The 19,598-nt window shown below is 41.2% G+C and overlaps 1 protein-coding gene across 1 annotated transcript; it reads right to left on the reverse strand.

The window, feature by feature from the left end:
- Window positions 1-223: 223 nt before the first annotated feature.
- Window positions 224-18,801, reverse strand: dhx29 (DEAH (Asp-Glu-Ala-His) box polypeptide 29). The gene is made up of 28 exons (XM_083568923.1): window positions 18,526-18,801; window positions 17,402-17,484; window positions 17,166-17,279; window positions 16,876-17,005; window positions 16,578-16,723; window positions 15,299-15,436; window positions 14,604-14,730; window positions 14,082-14,243; window positions 13,812-13,983; window positions 13,490-13,610; window positions 13,076-13,404; window positions 12,291-12,564; window positions 11,435-11,578; window positions 10,919-11,095; window positions 10,668-10,808; window positions 10,326-10,470; window positions 9,411-9,531; window positions 8,991-9,075; window positions 8,767-8,855; window positions 8,360-8,488; window positions 7,107-7,182; window positions 6,530-6,754; window positions 5,298-5,434; window positions 4,999-5,089; window positions 4,297-4,569; window positions 2,458-2,589; window positions 2,032-2,128; window positions 224-1,299 (listed from the first exon to the last, which is right to left on the reverse strand). The coding sequence occupies exons 1-28, from the start codon at window positions 18,674-18,676 to the stop codon at window positions 1,241-1,243; spliced, it is 4,068 nt and encodes a 1,355-aa protein (XP_083425049.1). The 5' UTR covers window positions 18,677-18,801; the 3' UTR covers window positions 224-1,240.
- Window positions 18,802-19,598: the final 797 nt, after the last annotated feature.

The following is a 19,598-nucleotide window of genomic DNA, read 5'->3' on the forward strand; positions in this document are numbered from 1 at the left end:
TTTAATTTCTGCAGCCCAGCTATATATAAGGTTAAAAAATAAACAATAAAAGGGTGAATATATAAAACAAACCCATCCTACACATGTTCAGTCAGCTAGGACCCAATACTGGGTTTCTGGGGGGTCATTTTCCAACCTTGTATTATTTGTGTGCATGATTAATATGCAAAAGTTTGGAAACACCTCGTCTTTTATAGTTTTTGAAAGACACACGCAAGTTCCATTTGTTTCAATGCAACTTTATCTTTATCTTTATTTAAACAAATATACAAATAAGCAAAAAGTACAGCTTCACACACTCTTTAACAAATTGTTTAAACCGAAATACTTTGCTATGCCTTATGTAAAACTTGCCAAAGGTCTTCTTTACTAGTTGGAGATTTCTGACTTTGTGATCCAGTTAATCCCAAAACAGTTCATTAGGGTTTAGGTGCAGAGACTAAGCAGGAAATTCAATGATAGATATCACTCCAGACAGCGTGTACAGAGCTTGGACATATGCTTCGGCTCATCGCCTTGTTGTATGGTGAAGTCAGTGAAATTATTAACCATTAGACATCATGTGAACATGCCCCCCATATAGGAGATAAGATGATAATTAGGCAAGAAAAATGAAAATGAAACAAAATGTACATTTCACAATTCTATCATGTGACACAAGAATTCAAGTGGTTGTGATTAAATATTGTGATTTCTAAACCTATGCGTAATTGCTGTGCGAAATAATTGTGTAATTACTATTTGAATAAATTATTTCATGTAATTATTGTAAGAAAGGATTCCCATTCAGTTGTAACTCCACACTTCACCACTAGAGGCAGACATGTATATATACAGTATTAGTTTGATAATCAACATTATTCACTATTTATTCACTTTTCAGTACGTAACAAATAATTCATAAACAGAGATATCTTGTATTTGCAGACAGTAATGTATACATTAAAAGGAATGTCACATCAAGAATACTGACTTTTGTGTTAAAATACAGTTTATTTTCTATTCGGTTATATTTATACAACACTAGAAAAATTCCTTTCCAATCACCAGCTTCATGCTATTCCTCTTAGCACAGAGTTTAGCACCTTCACACTCGATCCTGATGTAAGTGTTTTAAGTATCCATGCTGTTTCTATACACACACTGCTCATACACACACACAGCAGCTGAAGGGCTGAAGTAATCTTTAGAGCTTTTTTTTGGATTTAGTCCACTTTTTCAAGACCTCAGGATGGACTGTTCAGCGTGGATGTTTCTCAGATTTAATCAACTCCAGAATGATCTGTATGGTCGTCTCATCTAAAAAAAGAGCACAAAAATCTGTGAGTTGAAATTTTGACTTGTAAACTGTGCATGATTGAATAATATATTCATTAATTTCAATTAATAATACAACCCATTTATTTACTCCTTCCTGCAGGTGGAGCTGGACATAATCAAACCCTTTTTATATGGGGTAGAGACATCTGACTGTGTTTCAACTGCATTTGTATAGCTCTTTTAACAACAGACATTGTCAAAGATTAGTGAGAATGGACATTTATTCAAACCAGTGAGAATGGACACTGGCCAAAATCAGTACAAATGGAAATTGTCCCAAACCAGTAAGAATGGACATCGTCCCAGATTAGTAAGAATTGACAATGTCCCAAACCAGTAAGAAAGGACATTGTCCCAAACCAGTGAGAATAGACATGTCCCGAATCAGTAAGAATAGACATCGTCCCAGATTAGTAAGAATGGACACTGTCCCAAACCAGTAAGAATGGATATGGTCTGAGATTAGTTAGAATGGACATTGTCCCAAACCAGTGAGAATAGACATGTCCCAAATCAGTAAGAATAGACATCGTCCCAGATTAGTGAGAATGGACACTGTCCCAAATCAGTAAGAATGGACATTGCTAAGTGATTTACAATTACGCTCGGGTGAAAATGTATGCGAGCCTAAACATCACCACACGCCAACTCCGAGTTTCCAGTCTGAATAAAACCTAAACCTGGGATTATTTAAAATCAGGTGTGACGTACCTTCCAGACTGAGTTTAGGATTTGTTAGCTTTCTCTCCAACAGCGAGTCCAGGAGCCCACGCAGGTGTTTGAAGATTACACCGATTCGGACCGGGGCCTTGATGGAAAGAGTAACATCATAATTTTACTTTTTTAGATATCTATTATCTATATTTGAGTGTCATATAAAAAGAATGGGCTTCCCCTTATCAAGTTTGCTTCCTCTTACGATAAAATTAAAATACGGAGAAAATGTAAGAGACTTGAAGCCAGAACAAATTAAATGCAGGTAAAAAAAAAAAAAAAAACACCCTTTTCTTCATACAGGATGATAGAATGAGCTCTGAAACTAGAAATAATCTTAACAAATAGGACGAGCATTGTAACGGTGAGACAGCACCCCCTGGTGACTTGCATACAACTGAAGACACAGTGATGGGGACAAACCTGGAAGTGAATCCATCCGTCCACTGAGACGAGTCTTTCCCTGTGCTGAACGTCGATGTCACCCCCAAACAGCAGGAGAGGGAACGGAGACGTGAGGGTCGTATCACGCAAATACACCTTTGAGTATTTCACCTTGAGAGTCACAAAGCACAACATTAGTTTGTACATAATCAGCGTTGGAAAAGTGAATAAACGTGTATAACACTGTGCATTAGGGTTCTCCATAACTGAGGCGTTGCGATTCGCATATCCAACGATATGATACGTTAAAAGATACATATGAAGCAGCTACCGATGCGATACGATTCACCGCTGTTGCGATCCGGAGTGATCCGTTTTTGATTTGATTTAACACGATGCGATTCAGTGGAAGAAATATGATGCATCAACATGGTACGCTTTTATTTCTTTAGTACAATCAGACAGCGAATCACAAATTTACTTAAGCGCCTTCTGACCTCTAACAGGCCTTTGTAGTGTGACAGAAAAAAGATATAATAAAACCAGATGTTCTTTTCCTGTTGTGTCTGCAGGAAGATGCAGCTCTACCTCTGCCATGTTAATCTGTATTCTATGTGACTCAGGACACGCTGTTGCGATACGTCATGGTTAAGAATCAGCGGTGGTGCTGAGAGAACGCGCTCGAGAAACAGTTTCACAAGGAGGAATCGAATGAAATAGTGGTCACAACTTATTGGTCACTTAATAAATCTATTCTCACTGGTTTGGGACGATGTCTATTCTCACTGGTTTGGGACGATGTCTATTCTCACTGGTTTGGGACATTGTCAATTCTTACTAATCTGGGATGCTGTCCATTCTCACTGGTTTGGTACAGTGTCTATTCTCACTGTTTTGGGACACTGTCCATTCTCACTGTTTTGGGACACTGTCCATTCTCACTGTTTTGGGACCATGTCCATTCTCACTGGTTTGGGACCATGTCCATTCTCACTGGTTTGGGACCATGTCCTTTCTCACTGGTTTGGGACCATGTCCTTTCTCACTGGTTTGGGACCATGTCCTTTCTCACTGGTTTGGGACCATGTCCTTTCTCACTGGTTTGGGACCATGTCCTTTCTCACTGGTTTGGGACATTGTCCTTTCTCACTGGTTTGGGACATTGTCCTTTCTCACTGGTTTGGGACATTGTCCTTTCTCACTGGTTTGGGACATTGTCCTTTCTCACTGGTTTGGGACATTGTCCTTTCTCACTGGTTTGGGACATTGTCCTTTCTCACTGGTTTGGGACATTGTCCTTTCTCACTGGTTTGGGACATTGTCCTTTCTCACTGGTTTGGGACATTGTCCTTTCTCACTGGTTTGGGACATTGTCCTTTCTCACTGGTTTGGGACATTGTCCTTTCTCACTGGTTTGGGACATTGTCCTTTCTCACTGGTTTGGGACATTGTCCTTTCTCACTGGTTTGGGACATTGTCCTTTCTCACTGGTTTGGGACATTGTCCTTTCTCACCGGTTTGGGACAATGTCCTTTCTCACCGGTTTGGGACAATGTCCTTTCTTACCGGTTTGGGACAATGTCCTTTCTTACTGGTTTGGGACAATGTCTATTCTCACTGGTTTGGGACAATGTCTATTCGTCTAGTAATAAAAGTATAGCGCATCTACTAATAATTAGATAGAAATAGTTTGGAACTCCAATTGGAACTCATATACGTCGCCGGGCAAAAGTATTTAAAGCCTCTGCAAACTAATTTTGTTTAAACGTCAAATTAAATATGTAGAAATCGTTAGTAAGAAATGTGTATATTCGACTACGTGATTTAGATTTTAATATGGCTACTACTTATCGCTTTGTGTGATGCACGCTATCGTACCTTCTCCTGGTAGAGCAGCCAGCCGTGTCTCTGGAGGTTACGGTTAACGGAGGACGGATGGACCTGTGCCTTTCCCTGCGGCGTCTCCACAGTACAGGCTACGCGCTCCTCTGGGAGGATGGAGGGTACAGGCAGGATGCGCCCTACGTTATCATATACGCCCGCACTCAGAACCGCCACTACGACCGGGGCTTCCTGTTTGGAGTATAAAGGTTGAGAGGATCCACTCAGGCCGGTCTGCTGCACCATCCGGATGAGTTCCTTCTTCACACTCTGAGCACAAGGACACAGACATTTGTGATGTTTGAGAATCTTCATTCTTTGTTATGTGGAATATAAATGATTAAAAAAAGGGACTCTCGTGAGGGAAAGACCTTTAAAAGCTGCTATACATTTGTGAATTCAGGAACCAACTTGTTATATCATTATATATATATAAAGAGGTTTTTACAAAAGCAATACATTATCAATACATAAACGATGGAACTTCTGGCAAAAAGAAAAGTGAGGATAAAAGGCTCAGGTTGTAATCCAGTGGTTTAGGCATTGGACTTTGGATCAGAAGATCAAAAGCTGAAGTAAAAGCTCAGAACTGCACACCCTGAGAGATGATTTATTCCTTATGCATCTATCAGGACACACATTGCATTATGAAGTGGCTGCAAACATCCAGAGTGTGTTTTTTGTTTGTTTGGTTTTTACCTCGATGGTGATGAGTGCAGTTCGGTTCAGGAAGTGTTTCCTGCAGTAGGACATTTCAGCACGCTGACCATCGCAACGTGCCTTTAGCCACCTATCAGGAAAGCAACCAATCACATCAAACACCGATGTACATTTAGTGCTGTACTGGAGCTACAAGCGTAATGTAGCCTAGTCATTAAGGTCTATAAGAACAAGCGTACAATCTTCTGGTCTGAATCGTGCAAAATAAAGAAGCTGAAAATAATCCAGAAGGCAATACGTGCACAGAACCCTTTATGCTGCTGGATTTAAGAACTCACCCCTGGTAGGCGTTAAAGATGGTCAGGTGATCAGAGTTGGCTGTTGCTATAGCATCTCTGGCCAGGTTGGCCTCCTCCTTCCTGTTCATTGGAGTAGAGAACGGAGACTTCTCTGAAATGGCGGCTGCGATGGTAGCCTGCAGGTCCATGAAGAAAGATGTCATTTAGAGATTGGATTTCATACTTTCATACACGACACTATAGTTTCAATATTAGCTGGAAAGCTACAAAGACAGGAGGCTAAATGAAATTTTTACAAAGCAGAGTGGGCGGGGCTAGTGACTTCAAAACGTGAAATCCCGCCAGTGATATTGACTATAGCTTAGGGGTCCCCACTTTTTTTTGTGTGAGGGCCACACATTTTTTTTTTCCCCTTTAAAAGGTGTTGTCTGTAACAGAAAATGGGTCGGAGTGACTACCAGTATCATTGTGGTGATTTTATTATGATTTTTTTTATGTATTTATTTTGCCTCCTAATGCCAGATTAGTTTATTACTTTGTTCTGCACCGTACACACAAATAATCACTTTTCAAGAGACGCATCACCTATTAAAAGAACATTATTACAATCATAATAAAAATTTTTCATTGCTATTTAAATTATAACATTTACTTATGGATATGGTTGGTGGGTGAATCAATCAAATAATTAGGCTTCTTCAATAACTAGAGGTCAACCGATTTTATCGATCCTGATAGCTAGGTTGGAAGGTACTCGCGGATAACTGAATAATCCATTTAATTTTATTTATATTTAATAAAAAATACAAACAAATAACACCGTGTAAATTAGTACTGTACTTATTACCAAAAAAAACCAAACAGTTCTAAATCATGAAAGTGCGCTAAAGAAAATAAACATGAATATCTTAATGAATAGATCTAACTATATAATTAATAAATTATAAATATATCGCTCTCTGTGCAGCGCGCAGTTTCGCATGCAAAAACAAACCGCACGTAATGTCAGTGATTTGCCTCTAGAGGCCGCTCTCGTAAAAACAGCAGACTGGAAAACTATCAGTATGTATTTTTGCCAATAGACATTCGCTCCAGTGCAACTATCGCCATTGTTCAGAAGGCAGTTCCATAGTTTTAGGACCCCTGCTATAGATGGTGTAGAACATAAGGTTGTGGGTTTCAATGGCCAGAAGCGATAAGTGTAGCGGTGTATTGTCTTAGTTTTTATATACAGACGTATATTTCACGTTTCCCTAAAACAGAAAACTTACAACCGGCTCCAGACAGCCCAGGATGGCACCGAAAATGAGCATCTTGCCGATCTTGGCGTTGACGGGCAGCGAGGCGAGATGAAGTCCGAGCGGGGTAAGTTTGTAACTCTCACTCTGACATGCCCCGATCTTTCGTAACATGCTCACAGCGTTACACACGGCCTGCTGGGGCGGCGGGTCTAGGGCTTGAGACAGGAAGTCCTCCGGTGAGCCGTACTCGCACTTCTAAACACACAAAAACACACAGTGGACCTTAACAGAGTTGGGAGACGAGTGAGTGTCGTTATAGATTGGGGTGAAAATCAATTGGTGTAGAAAATAGCATCACGTAGGGTGTGTGTATAAAAAAAAAACATTGGATTGTTGTTCACAATTTTCTCAGTTAATAGATTTGGTGAGTTTCTCATTTTTTGGCTTGTGTTTGCATCAAGGAAGCTCCGCTCTCAGGACTACACTGTTCCCACACCCTTTAAAAGCACCTCACAGGTCACATACATTTCAAGTCAGATGATCAAGTCATAAATCATAAACCCTGAAACTCGATAACGGATAGAAGAGTGTGATGAGAGTGTGTTACCATGATGTGAAGGCAGAGCTCCTCCAGTGGCACTCGGAGGATCTCCGGTTTGGAGTATTCGATAAAACCGTTAAACCTGCAAGAAGAAGAAAAACACTGCAGCTTCACTGATTATATATTATATTTGATCTGATTTATTTAACTGAGCAGGTGAGGATTAAGGGCCTTGAGCATACCCCCCGTCCTCTACATCTGCCTCTTTCAAACCAACTACCTGCATGTCTTCCTTCACCAAATCCATAAACCTCCTCCTTGGTCTTCCTCTTTTCCTCCTTCCTGGTGCCTCCATCCTCAGGATTCTCCTACTGATATACCCCATGTCCCTCCTCTGCACATGTCCAAACCATCTCAATCTCACTTTCCTCACCATGTCTCCAAAACGTCCTACATGCGCTGTCCCTCTAATAAATTCATTTCTAATCCTGTCTATCGTCGTCACTCCCAACAAAAACCTCAACATCTTCAGCTCTGCTCCCTCCAGCTCCACCTTCTGTCTTTTACTCAATGACACTGTCTCTAAACCAAACAACATCTCAGGTCTCACCACAGTCCCATAAACTTTCCCTTTCACTCTCACAGATACTCTTCTATCACAAATCACTCCTGCTATCACTCTTCTCCACACACTCCACCCTGCCTGCACTCTTTTCTTCACTCCTCTAACACACTCTCCATTACTTTGCACTGTTGACCCCAGGAACCTGAACTCCTCCACCTTCTCCACCTCTTCTCCCTGCAACCGCACCACTCCACTGCCCTCCCTCTCATTCACACACACACATGTACTCAGTCTTACTCCTACTGACTTTCATTCCCCTTCTCTCCAGCACGTACCTCCACCTCTCCAGACTCTTCTCCACCTGCTCCCTACTCTCACCACAAATCACAATATCATCCGCAAACATCATAGTCTATGGAGACTCCTGTCTGACCTGGTCTGTCAACCTGTCCATCACCACTGCAAACAGGAAAGGGCTCAGAGCCGATCCTTATTATGTGTGTGTATATATATATTATTTTTTATTATTTATATTTATGGCCCTGAACCAAATTAAATGATTCATAGTTTAATTCAATTAAACTATGACCAGTTTGAAATTCCAATTAGTGTGTTTTAAGAAGAACAATGTTGTAGACGATCCTGATGTGTGCTGATTCAATGTATTTCGTCTACACATGCTAATCTCTCACACCCACACACACACCTGGTATTACACACACACACACACACACACACACACACACACACACACCTGGTATTAGTGTACAGGCGGAAGCAGAAGCCGTTTCGGACGCGTCCCGCTCGGCCCTGCCTCTGAACAGCGCTCGCTTTACTCACAAACGTTTCCACCAGAGAGCTCATCTGACTGCCTTCATGATACCTGCACACACAAACACACAATATTTAACACAAAAAGCCCATTTTTGATTCTGATTCATCTTTTACCTTCAATTAAATGAAAATCTGCTTTGAATGCAGTCTCATCCATTTCCATCATCACCTCCACCACCCACATCCTACCTTAAAGCACCTAAAGAAACAAAATCTATATTCTCCCGTCTGATTTCTAATCTCATCGTGTATCTGTTCAGCACGAGCAATAATCCCACACATTCTTTGAGTGTGTGTTAAAGTGTGGCAAAAAACGTGCAGCCCTGCCGGTTTTCTTTCGTTTTCCCCGTGTCGATGACAAACACCACGTCTGGGATGGTGACTCCGGTTTCGGCGATGTTTGTAGACAGAACAATCTGAAACACACACACACACACACACACACACACACACACACACACACACACACACACACACACGACATGTTAACACAAAACCCAAAACCATACACTGACCCGATACCCTTATCCTTATCTGAGGGAATGTAATACCTTTCTGGTTCCAGCAGGGGGCACTGTAAACGCTGCAGCCTGCTCCTGAGACGAGAGCGTAGAGTGCAGCGCTACAAGTTTATACCTACAACACAATATCATTCAATTACAACTCCATAACTAAAAAAATATATATAATATAGACTCATCCATCCATCCATCCATCCATCCATCCATCCATCCATCTATTTTTATTTATTAATACCCCTAAGTAATCGATCACATAGTTTGTTTGCTGTAACACATTTTTTAATAAAAATCTGAATAATGGTTGGGGACCCGTTTTATTGTCAATTATACCACAGTGCTGACAAATTCTCAATCCTGACTGGTCTAAAGATGTTTATAGGTTTTCGATCACAGCAGGTCAGACAGTAGATTTGCAGTAATTAATGAACGCAGCACGGTGTGAAGCATCACCTTTTCTTACTGCTGAACCTCTTGTCGGTGGTGAGAAGGTCGTAGAGCTGCTGAATGTGTGCCAGTCCAGGCAGAAAGAGCAACACGGCGCCATCGATCGCAGCAAACTGGGGAGAATTATCTAAATAAAACAAATAAAATAAAAAAAATAACCACAAATATCCTCATAACACCTCTGCATGCTAGTAATGTGGTTCCTATTAAGATTTCAAAGTAACACAGTCCACAGTAGGGTTGCAAAATTCTGGGAATTTTCAAGACCGGAAACTTTCCATTTGAATGAACAGGAATATATGGGAATTAACAAAAATAAACTGGGAATTTACAACATTGCGGGTCAGCACACATCAGGGAACTTAAATGTAATTGGAAAAAAAAAAAATTCTTGCAGGATAATTTTGGATTAAACAACCAGATCAATCACAAGCACACTTACTAAAGGGCAACTGAGACCACGCCCCCTACAGGCACTGTGCATTCATAACATAACACACTTCATTTTTTGAATCCTGCACACAAAATAATGTGTAATAATTACATCGATATTACATTTGTATAAGTATAAAATAGTTTCTTGTGCTGTGTGTAAGTGACTGTGCAACTAAATATTAACAATTAAATCAAAGTCAAAAAATGTCATTTTATAAATCTATTAGTTTGCATGCATTTTAGTTTATGACCAAACAAAATGTTTGCTTGTATATAATACAGTTAAAATTAATGTCTAATTAATTCCCTTATATTCATGTAAATTCCCATAAATTCCACAAAAATTCCTGGAAAGTTTCCAACTTGGAATATTTAAGAAATTCCCCAGATGAAGTTCCCAAAGCCCCAAATTTTGCTGAAAATGTTCCACCCCTCTGCAACCCATAGTCCAAAAAGTGTGCAGATATTCGTGTGGGTGAGGGTTACCCAGGTATTGGAGCAGCTCCAGGATGAGCTCCATGTTGATCTTATTGGGGTTCATGTGCTGCAGAGCGTGACGCGTTCGCCCGCTGAAGTGGTCCAGCTCCGGTCCCAGATCCCAGCACGCCCCGGGGTCCCGCACGACCGTCTCCTGATAACATCATACGCAAACATGCTTTGATTAACGTGTTTATTCACATTTACGTCAAAGTGGCACGTGATGTGAAAAGTGCGTGTTCAGGACGATTTACTATTAAGTGCTAATTTATATTTCCCGTGTTTAGTCATACACACACGTATGTATATATATTAGGAATGGTAAAAATTGTGGAAGCTGTGTGCACACACCTGATACTGCACAGCTCTTCCTCCTTTCTGCGTTACAGAGACACTGATCTCCTCCTCTTCCTCCACAAACCTCTGACTGTATTCAGAGTCCTGGTCTAACACATAACCTGTCACCTCCACAATGTCCTCCAGGTGGAACACCTAACACAAGAATGAGCAAACACACATCAGGTTTTAGAGATGGCTCTACTCTCAAATCAGCGAAAACAGTTAATTAGCAGAGGGGACGTGGAACAGGAAGTCGGACTCACCTCTACAGGAAAGGTTTTGCCGGGAATGGTGACGACGGGACATCGGTTAAAGTAATGCGCGAACTTGTCGCAGTCCACCGTGGCGCTCATGAGGACGAGGCGCAGGTTGGACCGCTTGTGAACCACGTCCTTTAGGATGGTGAGGAGAAAATCCGACTGCACGCTGCGCTCGTGGACCTTCACACAGTGAACCAACACAATAAACTACTATACACTTTATGTACTGTATACACTACATGGACCTCAAACTAGAACATTCATAGGAAATTTGTGAACAATCCATTCAACATTTAATCCCCATTCGCATTCACTGTTATAAAAACCTCCACTCTCAGGCGTCCTGAGAGTCACATAGAATACAGATTAACATGGCAGAGGTAGAGCTGTAACTTCCTGCAGACACAACAGGAAAAAGAACGTCTGGTTTTATTTCATTTTTTTTCGTTTGCACTACTAAGGCGTGTTTGTGAAAGGGCCGCGCGTTAGAAGTCAGAAGACACGTAAGTATGCGTTTACCTCGTCCACAATGATGTGTGTTATGGAGGACAGAAGAGCGTCTTCTTGTAGTTTTCTCAACAGGATGCCGGTGGTGCAGTAGAGGAGGCGCGTGGATGCACTAGAGCGGTTCTCCATCCGAATCTGATATCCACACAGGGAGTTCTGCAGACACACACACACACACACACACACACTATGTTTTGGCATTACATCTACAAAGGGAAATGGGGAAACATTGTTGACATTGTGTTCAATAAGAAAACTCTGAAAACTTGAAACACATACATTTAAACTGTAATATGACTGATGTGATTATCAGAACTGGTGGTTTCTATGGTTACTTTTGATTCCTATGAAAAGCTTTTCAACATGATGTGGAACAATGTTACGGCCCAATGGTCATGTTTCGCTTCTAAAAAGTCTAAGTTTTATATCTCAATCATCAATTTCCAGCAATATTCGAAATCATATTCCTTAAAATCATAATCCAGCATAGAAATTATGAAGACATTCATGCAAAAGATGAAAGTTCCAGAATGCAATGCAGCTATTTGGCTCGGCTAGTTAGCGCTGTAGAAGTCGAGAAGCCACAACGTTCTCCACAATGTTCTCAGCAACATTCTCCACAACCTTCTTTACAAAGTTCTCTAACATTCTCTACAACGTTTTCCACAATGTTCTCCACAACCTTTTTACAAAGTTCTCTATAACATTCTCTACAACGTTTTCCACAATGTTCTTCACAATTTTCTCCACAACCTTCTTTACAAAGTTCTCTATAACATTCTCTACAACGTTTCCCACAATGTTTTCCACAAATTTAGAGACAACTAATAAAACTAAGAAGTGGTTCTGACTCAGATTTCTTTCTCACCTTGCCCCCTGGTTGGTCCTCACTCCCCAGCTCCTGGTTCACTCTGCTTGCTAGACTCATGGCCGAGATCCTCCTCGGCTGAGTGACCACCACGTTACACTGTCCCGTACTCTCCTCTTTTCCCAAAGCCTCCTCCAGTATGAACTGTGGGATTTGGGTGCTCTTTCCGCTGCCCGTCTCTCCCGCAATGACCACCACACGGTGGCGCTGTAAAGCCTCGAGCACCCGTACGCGATGCTGAAACACAGGGAGGCGCTGGCGCTCAGGTAACAACCTGTCGGAACGCACAGACCGCGATTGTTGGAACTGTTGACTCTTAGCAAAAATCCAATACTGCTTTTTTTTTTTTTTTAAAGTTCAGTACTATTATACATGGAGTGTTCTGTATGTGTGTGTGTGTGTGTGTGTGTGTGTGTGTGTGTGTTTTAATTCAGTATCTATTTTTAAAAAACTATCGGTTATCAGCAAGTACGATCCAACCTAGCTATCGTTTTTCGTAAAATCCACCATCAACCGATGTATAATGAGCATCATCATTTGAATTTTAGAAATGCTGGTTTCTGATTGGCTGGCACATGTACGTATTGTTTAATATCAGGATTTATTTCAGGTCGAAATCATTGTTCCCCGATGTTAAAAAGAAAAAAGGAAATGGAAAGAATACAGAAAAAGAGAAGGTGCTACCACAAAAGCAACCACCACCATGCTTTACTGTGTGCATGGTCCTCTGAGGTAGCCGAAGTATAAACTATAAATCAGATGTAAAAAATATTTGTACTATTAACCTGTGTGCCATCTCTGAGCCACGGAGCTGCAAAAAGAGCGAGCGAGACTTCTCTTCCACCTCCTTCTCTTTCTTTGTCTCTACTTTCTCTTCATCTTCCATGTCCGCCAGGGCTTCCCAAGAGTCCTCGGTGCAGCCGGAGTTGCTCGGACCTACAGGGCCAGGCTCGGGCCGGGGCTCCTGCTGTTTGACGCGAGCAAGAAGACGGGAGATAAACTGATCGCGTGGTTTGTTAATGGCAGAACGCGTGAGCTCCTCCCGCTGCTGCTCTCCGTCACGCCACTCCAACCAGACGTCCCGGTAGGGAGGAGGGAGCAGCTGATGGACCGACTGAGACACAGACAAAGAGAACAGGATATGGATTTCTCGCTCGGCCAAACATCCTTTGTTATATTTAAGAAATAAGTCTTCACACCTGTCCTTTCACCAGGTTATACAAAGCGAGTGTGGCTCCAAGATGCTGCGCCTGCATGCCGTCCTCCGTTAGGATAGTGGGACAAACCTCCAGCACATCATCGGGCCTCTGAATACGCACCCTGACACACATACACAAATCAAAATTGCCTTTCTGCGGATTGTGTTCGATTTGTTTGCCGATAAACCTCGGTGAATCTCTAGAGTGTACGCAAATAATAGGGCAAAATGTGGAAGATAAAATATCATATGTTTATATTTTTATTTTTTTTTAATCACACTTTTAGGTGTATAGAATTAATAAATCACTCAATTCAACTCACTTGCACTTCCAGTGTCTCCCAACTGGAACTTTCTGGAAGGACGGCGCCGGGCTTTTGGGCAGGTTCTTCCTACACCAGTCGATCAGGAACTGCTTGGGCGACTTTCCCGTCCAGCTGCGCCCCATGTAATCGAAATCACGGATGTCCTTCGGCTCCTTCGTCGTCTTTTCAGCTGATACAGAGATCATGGAGTTTTAAGTTGAAAATAAATAAATAAATAAATAATTACATTATTATGAACATGTTTCATGGTTCAGATCGAATGCTTACGTTTCCCCTTCTCTGGAGGCGTCTGATTGGCTTGTTCGAACAGCTTGAAGTTGAGCTCCTCGTTCCCAGCTGCTACAGGTGGAGGTTTTTTGTCTACTTTAGGAGCCTCGGTCACTTTGATCGCCGGGTTAAACATCGGGTGAGACTCCAATGGCTTCATCTCTGAAAACGACAGCGATATTTTAATTGGCAATGGCGATTCGGTGGGCAAACCTGCCACACAAACCTGCCACGTCTGACATATAGCAATGATGCAACGAGTCATTTAAGTTGTTTTCATTTACATTGCATTTGCCAGACGTCCTTATCCAGCGCGACTTATAATTATCTCATTTATACATATGATGATTCTAAACAGTTAAAGGGTTAAGAACTTTGTTTAAGGGCCCAGCAGTGACAGCTTGGTGGTTCTGAGATTTGACCTCATGACCTTCTGATCCAAGTTCCATCACCTTAACCACTACTTTCTATTGATATATTTCTCTATATTTTTATTTATGAATGATGAAATAAATAGCACACCTTGCTGGATGACCCGGATGCGGTCCTGTGCACTGCGCTGTCCTGCTTTGTCTCTTTTGGCTTTAGCGTCTGAGGCCATCTCCTTCGCATCGTACAGCTGTGCTGTTAGAGTCAGATAACGCTCATTCTGGAGACAGATGTTTCAAATATGTATAATCAATAATACAGTATATACACACATATGTATATATATTTTTCTTTTTATATATATGTATGTGGACACCTGACTTCTTCAGCCATATGTGGCTCTTCCCCAAATTGTATATGACGTCTTTGAATGTTTGATCATTATCTATTCCCTTCACTTCACTTCACTAGGAGACCCAAATCTGTCCCAGCAAGACAAATGTCCCTGCGCACAAAACCAGATCTATGAAGATATGCTTTACATGGGTTGGCGTGAAAGATCTGCTATAAAGCGCTGAGCCACAGCCCTACTAAACACCTTTGGGATGAATGTGAACACTGACTGCATCCTGGACCTACTCATCCTCACCTCGATCAGCACTTGAGTTTACTAACACACTTGTGGCTGAATGAATCTCCAAAAGCACAAACATCTTCCCAGGAGAGCGGAGGTTCTTATAACAGGAAATAGAGACTAAACATAAAATGGGCTGTACAAAAAGAAGTACATACTGGTCAGGTGTCCACAAAAGTATATTTTATATATATATATATATATATAGACTAACAGGATCAAATTTTTTGTCAGTCTCTGGGGTTTGAGATCTATCTTCATTCCTCTCCTCTTCTTCTCCACTGCTCTCCTCCAGGTCCTGTTCTGCGTATCTTAGAATCCATTCCTTTACACTCCCTCCATCATCTTTTACCTGCAATAGTCCAGGTCACAGTTTGCTTCAGATATTATAATGATGATACTAATAATAGTAATAATAGTAATACTACTACTAATAATAATAATAATGTGGTAGTATTCCTTAATAAGCAAAATCTTTAAAACTAAAAAAACCAACAACTTTAAAACATTTATTTAATTAATTTTCACATTCTTGATATTGATATTCTTAATACTGAATATTTGTATTTCTTTTAGATCAGTATATATATTTTATATATATATATACACAATTAACTATATGTTTATTTTCAAATCTTTTTTAGATCTTGGCCTTATATTTAGATTTAAATATTAGTTGCACTAGACCATGAATTCAATTCTAACCTTTTTTTAATCCTAATCATTTGATTGGGGTTTAGATTTAAATGAAAATTTTTGTTAATTCAACTTCCGTTGTTTGTGTTTGGATCAGAATTCAGATCATGATTTAAATGAGTTTTTTAATGTGGATCAGTATTTACATTTGACTCTTTCTGCATGTGGCTCAATCTGTGAATCTGTTCAGAATTGACCCCAAATTTAAATGTACATATCTTTGCCTTTTATTATGAATTAAATGTGATTTTTATTTTTTGCTTTTGGATCATTATTTAGATTTGAAACTATTGATTATTTAAATCAGGATTTAAATTTTAATCTTTTTTAACTTAAACTGTTTGAATCTGGATTAAAATATTTTTTTTTTATCTGGATACCTTTAGATTTTTCTTTTTTCCAAAAATGTATTTAAATTTAATTTTTAATTCAAAATGTCAAAATATATTTTTTTTAATAAAACATTTTTAAATCAGGATTTAGAATTGTTTTTGTTTTTTTAATCTAGATTTTGATTAGAACGTTTCTGTGTGGAAAAGTGCCTTAATGTTTATACTTCATTATATCTGGTTCAAATTTGCCCCTAGATTTTTTATATCGTTGTATATTTCGATTTGAAACTTATTTTTTATCATTTATCAGGATTTAGTTTGAAATTTTGGATTTCAGCTGGAATGGTTTTATGTTTGGATCTGGATATACACAGATCACTAAAATCCTGATCATAGTGATCCATCCTGCAGTAGATCAGTGACTAGGGTGAGGGGTATTTGGGGTTCTGGATGTAGGTGTAGAACCTTTGCTCGTTGCTGTTCCTCAGGTTTGGGGGTCTTGGTTTGAGGCACTGCTCTGCTTTTCTCTTGTTGCCGGTCCTGAAACTTGGCTCGGTTCTTGCAGTTCTCCTGTTCACGTAAACTCTGGCTGAATCCCTCTGGCAGCTCGTCTTTCAGCAGAACAATGAAGAAAAACGTCCTCTAAGAACTTATTCAGCTCGTGTGATTGTGTGGGAAATTCATCAGAAGTACAGTTTCCTCTTAACCTGAGCACTCTATAGTGTGTGTGTGTGTGTATCAGTTGTTTTGTTGTGCACTTTACCATCTCTGAGATTGAGACACAGCCAGTCGAGTGCTGAGTGAAGATCTCCTCCGTACAACACGCTGCTCTTCATGGCCTCCTCGATGTGCTGCGTCTTAAAGTCAAACTTCTGCAGAGCCGTGTACAGATCCTACACACAGCCAAACAACACACATCACCATCACTACACACTCTCTCTCACACACACACACACACACACACACACACACACACACACACACACACACATACACACTCTCTCTCTCTCTCTCTCTCTCTCTCTCTCTCTCTCTCTTTTAGTGGTTGATCACCTGCAGCTTTTTAGTAGTGATTCTGCCTGATACAGGTCCCCTGTCCACATGCTCCTGTCTGTGATCATTAATCAGCCTGATGATTTTCTTTTCCAGCTCAGGATGAATGACGACCTTCAGACAAGAAACAGTCCAAAATTCAACACTGCATTACTCACTGAATATAATATAATATAATATAATAATATAAGAGAGAGAGAGAGAGAGAGAGAGAGAGAGATCAGGTTGTTCCTGACTTTAAGCACTGATTTTTCTGCAGCTCCGTTGTTTTCTCCCTGACAGACGGAGCTGCTGTTGGAGAGACTGTAGGTTTTTGGTGCTGAAAGAAAAAAGAACAGAAACTCTGTTAAGTCCTGCAAAGTGCACAGGGGTAGGGTACAGGGGTAGGGTACAGGGGTAGGGTACAGGGGTAGGGTACAGATATACTGCACAGGGGTGAGGGATAGGGTACAGAGATAGGGTACAGGGGCGAGGGATAGGGTACAGGGATAGGGTACAGGGGCGAGGGATAGGGTACAGGGATAGGGTACAGGGGTGAGGGATAAGGGATAGGGTTAAGGGATAGGGTACAGGGGTAAGGGATAGGGTTAAGGGATAGGGTACAGGGGCAAGGGATTGGGTTAAGGGATAGGGTACAGGGGTAAGGGATAGGGTACAGAGATAGGGTACAGGGGCAAGGGATAGGGTACAGGGGCAAGGGTACAGGGGCAAGGGATAGGGTACAGGGGCAAGGGATAGGGTACAGGGGTAAGGGATAGGGTACAGGGGCAAGGGATAGGGTACAGGGGCAAGGGATAGGGTACAGTGGTAAGGGATAGGGTGCAGGGGTAAGGGATAGGGTACAGGGGTAAGGGATAGGGTGCAGTGGGTAAGGGATAGGGTACAGGGGCAAGGGATAGGGTACAGGGGTAAGGGATAGGGTACAGGGGTAAGGGATAGGGTGCAGGGGTAAGGGATAGGGTGCAGGGGTAAGGGATAGGGTGCAGGGGTAAGGGATAGGGTGCAGGGGTAAGGGATAGGGTACAGGGGTAAGGGATAGGGTACAGGGGTAAGGGATAGGGTACAGGGGCAAGGGATAGGGTACAGGGGTAAGGGATAGGGTACAGTGGTAAGGGATAGGGTACAGGGGTAAGGGATAGGGTGCAGGGGTAAGGGATAGGGTGCAGGGGTAAGGGATAGGGTACAGGGGTAAGGGATAGGGTGCAGGGGTAAGGGATAGGGTGCAGGGGTAAGGGATAGGGTGCAGGGGTAAGGGATAGGGTACAGTGGTAAGGGATAGGGTGCAGGGGTAAGGGATAGGGTACAAAGATACTGCAAAGGAGAAGGGTACAGGAGTAGTGTATTTAGAACAGCATCAAACCTTTAGTTTTACTGCAGTGTGTTTTCTGAGGCTCGAGTTGAGGTTGTTGTGCTGGTGGTTTTTGAGGTTGTTGTTGTTGTTTCTTTGCTGTAGGATCTGAAGCTCCTGTCCCTGAGTTGGCAGGCGCACATTTCTTCTTTTTGCCCCCCATGATGATTTCAAGCGCAGGACTCCGGAGTCACCGGTGGGCTGTAAGAATGAATTGTGGATGAGGATAAGAACAAGCGCTTCGGGCTTCCACGCACGGCAATGAGCGGCGGTGTGAAGCCAGATATTTCTGTTTCAAAATAAAAGACTTCCAATACAATATCCAAAATGTGTGTATATTATGTCGTTGAGTGTTAAGTGTGAGAACAGAACTCCATCACACTGACACTGGAGATAAGATATACCTTTCTTCGTCCCACAGTGGGGAAATTTCTATGTTACAGCAGCAAAGAAAAAGAAATATGCAAATATATATATATATATATATATATATATATATATATATATATATATATATATATATAGACATAATTAAAGTATATACATTACAGTAAATAAATACAAAAGAAAAAAAGACCTCCAATAAGTAGTTACACCTTCCAAGCATATACATGTGTAATATTGTACACCTTTAAATCAGTGTTATTGTACATTTTCGGTAACTGGTTTACTGGGAACAGCTCTGATTGTAAAGTATAAATTTATACACTAGTGCCATGGGTCCAACATGCCCACCGAGTTTCATTCATATTGCCCGGTAACATTGTGTAATTGGTGCTCGAATTTCCTTGGCCGATGTCTTCCATGTTTTTTTCGAAGGTCCTCATAAAACTTTGTGACATTGTACAGAGACACTGCATGGCAGGTGTCAGGGCGATTAAACTAACGGTTGCGTATTTTTTATAAACGTTTTTTCTTTTCATTACTTGTTTTTTACTTGACTAAAGATTGGGCTCATACACACGTGTACCAGGTTTGGTGAAGATTTTCACCAATCATGAGTTATAGTCCTGCCTATTTTGAATGTTGTGGGGACTTTTTGCAACGATGAGTCTGAAGTTAAACTTTTATAAATAATTATTAAT

Source organism: Silurus aristotelis (genome assembly GCF_946808225.1).
Source record: "Silurus aristotelis genome assembly, chromosome: 18".
NCBI lineage: Eukaryota > Metazoa > Chordata > Actinopteri > Siluriformes > Siluridae > Silurus > Silurus aristotelis.